We start from the raw sequence: 1306 nt of genomic DNA on the forward strand, positions 1-1306 counted from the left end.
TATATTGGAAAATATATTTTTCTTTCGTAAGGGTCTTAACGGGGTTATTTAATACGATGTTTTCCCCAGACAAGTGTGTAAAGGACCTGAACTCATCAGACAGTGAAGTCCAGCAGGAAGCTATCAAGAAGGCAGATTGCCATATTGCAGCCTTAAATGGATCCTGCAGGACAAAAGTCAACAAGACCACAATCAATACAAACCCACCATCTCAGCCTCCTATGGTAAAGATACACACACACACACACACACACACACACACACACACACACACATACACACACACACACACATAAAAATTGCTTTAAATATCTCTTAATTGTCAACAATATATTAACAATTCTTGATGTTTTGCAGGATGCCCAAACTGAGAGTAGTGCCGGTAAGGATCGATGAAAAGAAATATTACATTGGATGTCCCTTGTCATGAAGAGCAAAATTTTCTTTATTTTTCGTGTTATTGTTATTGTTTATCCCACCCGAGGCCCCACATTGAGAGACACAAAATTGTTTTTCTTTTCATGGCCAGAGAATTTCATGAGATTTATGGAGAGAGATGCAGAAGACAGGAGGAAGAGGAGGCTCGCTCAGGAGAAAAAGGCCACTGGTATGTTGTTACCTGCCACTTCAATTTGCTGTTGGGAGGTGGACAGGTTGCTGTACTGTCTGTGGGGCCAGTTGTATTTCCTGTTTAATGTTTGATGCTTTTTGTCCGCACAGTGTTTAAGGACAGAGGGAATCGAGCCTATGCGCAAAGAGATTATGAGACTGCTGTGAAATATTACAGTGAAGGCTTGGCTGAACTACGCGACATGCAGCAGTTGTATACCAACAGAGCACAGGTGACTACTTTTATACACGTTTTCACCCTTTAATTCTGCGTTATGGAAATGAAATTGAATAAGAGCATGCAAAATCATCACTTTTCTGGCATTGCTTAACCCAAATGGACAAACACAGCATGTCTTTCAGTCCTTCTTAAAATGTGAGGTACGACATACACCCCCAGTTGCTCCTGATGCTGTGTCATCAGTGGGTGAATGTTTCTAACAGTGTAAAGCGCTTTGAGTACCCGAGGTAGAAAAGCGCTATATATAAGTGACAGCCCATTTATCATGTACCCCAAAGGTCTGTTCTTGGCCCTTTATATTTCAAATAGATTTCAAACCTAGAACAGATTTTCATGTTATTTCTGTTGACAATAATAAACAATGTATAAATACATACTCATTAGACAATGGGGTATTTCTGCACTATTTAATGATATCCAATACTGTCTTCACATTATGTATACTTTATACATGAG

At 39.5% G+C, this 1306-nt stretch overlaps 1 protein-coding gene across 1 annotated transcript; it reads left to right on the top strand.

Moving 5' to 3' along the window:
• The first annotated feature begins 56 nt into the window (after positions 1 to 56).
• Positions 57 to 1004, top strand: LOC109521842 (tetratricopeptide repeat protein 12-like). The gene is made up of 4 exons (XM_019879914.1): positions 57 to 224; positions 358 to 382; positions 530 to 607; positions 721 to 1004. The coding sequence occupies exons 1-4, from the start codon at positions 57 to 59 to the stop codon at positions 873 to 875; spliced, it is 426 nt and encodes a 141-aa protein (XP_019735473.1). The 3' UTR covers positions 876 to 1004.
• The last annotated feature ends 302 nt before the right edge of the window (positions 1005 to 1306 follow it).

The sequence above is a fragment of the Hippocampus comes genome, unplaced genomic scaffold (assembly GCF_001891065.2).
Source record: "Hippocampus comes isolate QL1 unplaced genomic scaffold, H_comes_QL1_v1.1 scaffold4160, whole genome shotgun sequence".
Lineage (NCBI taxonomy): Eukaryota > Metazoa > Chordata > Actinopteri > Syngnathiformes > Syngnathidae > Hippocampus > Hippocampus comes.